Below are 3,245 nucleotides of genomic sequence, written 5' to 3'. Positions count from 1 at the left end.
TTAAATATAGTTGTAATAAAGAATCCTGCAATAATTATATCAGACACGGCAGTCAAGGGTCATGTATTTTTATTCATAGATTTACTGGAAGTGGAAACAGCCAACTTTACAGACAATTCAAATACAATGCAAATCATGGTAACAACACCGGTAAACAATGTAAACAACATACCGATTGACAATGAGCCTTATATCTACCATCATCATAGACTACTAAATTACAATTTAGTCAAATATTAAAAACATCATTGCGCCAGAATTTGCCACATGCGGTATCCGATGTCTCCGATGGAAATGTTTTCGGCAAAAAGCCAAATTTCATTTTTGAAATTTGAAAATTGAGGGATTTAAAAGGTCGGTGGGATAGGCTGGACCACTGATTATAACAAAATCAATGTGTATTACTACAAACTGAAAAAATAGTACAGCATTTGGTTATTACTGAAATAATTTAAAATTAAGATTACATTCATTAATATAACTGTAGCACCTCAGTTGTAATGCACGTTTTTTTTTTCTATTTTTTTATTGTTCTTATTTTATAGTTCTTATAGATTGTTACAAATGTAAACATTGCTAAAATACAAAGTGTGTTGGTCTCTTGAAATTATTTAAAACTTAAATTAATTATTGTTAAGGATTATTTGTTAGATTCAAGACTCAAAATTCAAATTCATTTATTATTGTTATGTTCATACATAATGCATATATACGAGATTTGTTTCTTAAAGTTGATACAAAAACAGTGAAAATCGACAACAATACTATAAAAAGCAAGAAAACATTTAACCGACATAATAATAAATATATAATATAAAAATATATACACATGGAATAGAATACACGTGTTAGAACTCCAAGTCATTTAAAATAGTTTACAATATACTAATATAGATCGTTAACATTTTTGTATCAATTAAAATATTGCAAATAAAATGGAAATTTCAGAAACCAAGTTGGAGAAGGCATGGCTGAAGTTAATAATAATAATAATAATAATAATAATAATAATAATAATAACAACAATAACAATAACAATAACAATAACAATAACAATAACAATAACAATAACAATAACAATAACAATAACAATAATAATAATAATAATAATAATAATATTTCCCAGGCTTGTATAATGTATGAATTTATGCAAGGGGAGGGGCGGAGGTAGTCCCCCATCGGGGAGAGTTGTTATTCGTCGGAGAGAAAAACCACAAATCGTCTGAGGGAAAAAAATTATATTTATTTTCTACATATTAGTATACTTTAAAATAATAATAATTCTAATTCTCAATTTTTTCAAGGTCTTATCCCCCTGCACCGGTTTTGGTATATTTCGAGCTACGGTCGGAAAAGTAAAGAGTATTTGTCTTCGATCTACGAACAATTATTATTTCGCATTTAGCGGTCGTGTACTTGATTCTGTTTTAAATTTCAATTATCACCCATAAATTGAGATTCTAATTTTAATATAAATTTGAATCCTGTATTTACCTTTCATTGATGATATACCTATATTATATAATTTAACAGTAGACTTATTAACGGCTATCTTGATTTATATTATAAGCAAATATTGGTTTCCAGCCGTACCTATTGTGTAATGGAGTGTATCTGGCGGTTATATAAATCTGTTCAACCATGATGCCTCTGTGGTCTATGGTTATGACGCACGCATTGACAACGAGAGTGGCAGGTTAGAATCCCGTCAGAGGCATCTTATAACACAATTTATTTATTTATTTATTAAGGACAACATTGCTGAGAGCTATACTACACAATACACTATCATGTCCTTTATTTGAACACTTACATTTATTATTTATTATTATTATTGTTATTATTATTATTATTATTATTATTATTATTATTATTATTATTATATATGCGGCGCAAGATACAAAAAAATAATAATCTCAACGAGGTGCAATTTAGATTTGTCTAAATAAATAAAATTAAATTTTATGCTTGCTTCTACTTGAAAGAGCAATGCAAGCATCATCCATTTGAGGTGGTAGGTAAAATGAAATTAGTTGTAACTAAATGGAATACAAGAAATGACAGCAAAAACGATTTTGGTGTAACCAACATAGTAAAGATAAAGGTAGGAGAATAACTGATAACTCGCATCGTCACTATGCTCAGCGGATTTGCGTTGGTTTGTGACCACAAAGGCGTCGTAAAGAGGCGTATATAGTAGCTGCATGTTCACATCATTCCACCACAAAATGGCTGAAATGACCGTAATGAATACATGACCACTTTACCTACAACATGTAGCAATAGACGGATGAAGAGTAAGTACTCATGTTCTTAAAACCCCAGCTATTGATAGATGGAAAATATCCGCATCCGGTTCTGGGTTCTACTGTAGGGTAAATAACTTCCCCACTTGTGACCCAGCCAGCCTGACAACGGTCATATCCTGACTGCCAGGCGTACTCTACTTCCGCTCTCGTTGCCATTCTACCACCACGACTCATGCAGAAATCATAAGCATCATAGTAATTTAAAGAGTAACTACTTTCTCCCTCGCCATTCATGACACGATGGGAGGGAAATGGGTCAGGGTTACTTAAGGTTCGGTTTGCAAGAGGAACCAAACAAAATGCAGAATATTCGTTCGTTGCTTTCTTGAAGTGTATTTTATTTCCAGTCGGATAAAGCCAAAAGTCAAGTGGCGCATGTCCCTTACATGGATTACCTGCCAACCATCTAGAAAGCCACCCTGCTTCGCAAAGATTAACTCCTAAAGACAACGTGTTATTATAAACGTCAAGAGGTGTTGCTAGATGACCACTGAATTTAGTACTGCAACATATTTCCGAATCTTCAGCACTCAACTTTTTCTGGTTACTATCTGTCAGGCGAATAATCCGTTGTGCTGTAGGTAAATAATCGAGTGCCGAAGGACTGTATTCCATGTGACAATAAACCCCACTCTCATACCGTTTACAAGGAAACACATTGCTACGCTGTTCTGGTTGTTTTAATGTGCAGGTGTCTGTTATTTCCGTGAATGCAATCTCGCCACTGATAAGCCAACCCTCTGTGCAGTTCTTTAGACTTGGTTGAAACGCGTAGTATAACTGCTCGTAAGAAGCAATGGATCCTAAATGATTACTACATAATTCCACTGCAGATTCATAATCCTCTTCACCTGCCATGAAATAAACGCCATCTAATGCAAGGACAAATATTATTGCAATTACAATTGCTTCAAGTTGAAAGAAAAATTTTGCCAA

At 32.9% G+C, this 3,245-nt stretch overlaps 1 protein-coding gene across 1 annotated transcript in view; it reads right to left on the bottom strand.

Moving 5' to 3' along the window:
* Positions 1–1,935: 1,935 nt before the first annotated feature.
* Positions 1,936–3,245, bottom strand: part of LOC117121525 (aggrecan core protein-like) — a 2,134-nt gene continuing 824 nt past the window's right edge. The window contains exon 3 of the mRNA XM_033266751.1: positions 1,936–3,181. Coding sequence (XP_033122642.1) covers positions 2,268–3,181 — 914 coding nt within the window. The 3' untranslated portion in view covers positions 1,936–2,267. The remainder of the gene's footprint in view (positions 3,182–3,245) is intronic.

The sequence above is a fragment of the Anneissia japonica genome, unplaced genomic scaffold, assembly GCF_011630105.1.
Source record: "Anneissia japonica isolate Jap-2015-1 unplaced genomic scaffold, ASM1163010v1 scaffold287921_len548085_cov176, whole genome shotgun sequence".
Classification (NCBI taxonomy): domain Eukaryota; kingdom Metazoa; phylum Echinodermata; class Crinoidea; order Comatulida; family Comatulidae; genus Anneissia; species Anneissia japonica.
The sequence above is the reverse complement of the archived record's forward strand: the minus strand, read 5'-3'. Positions and strand labels throughout refer to the sequence as shown.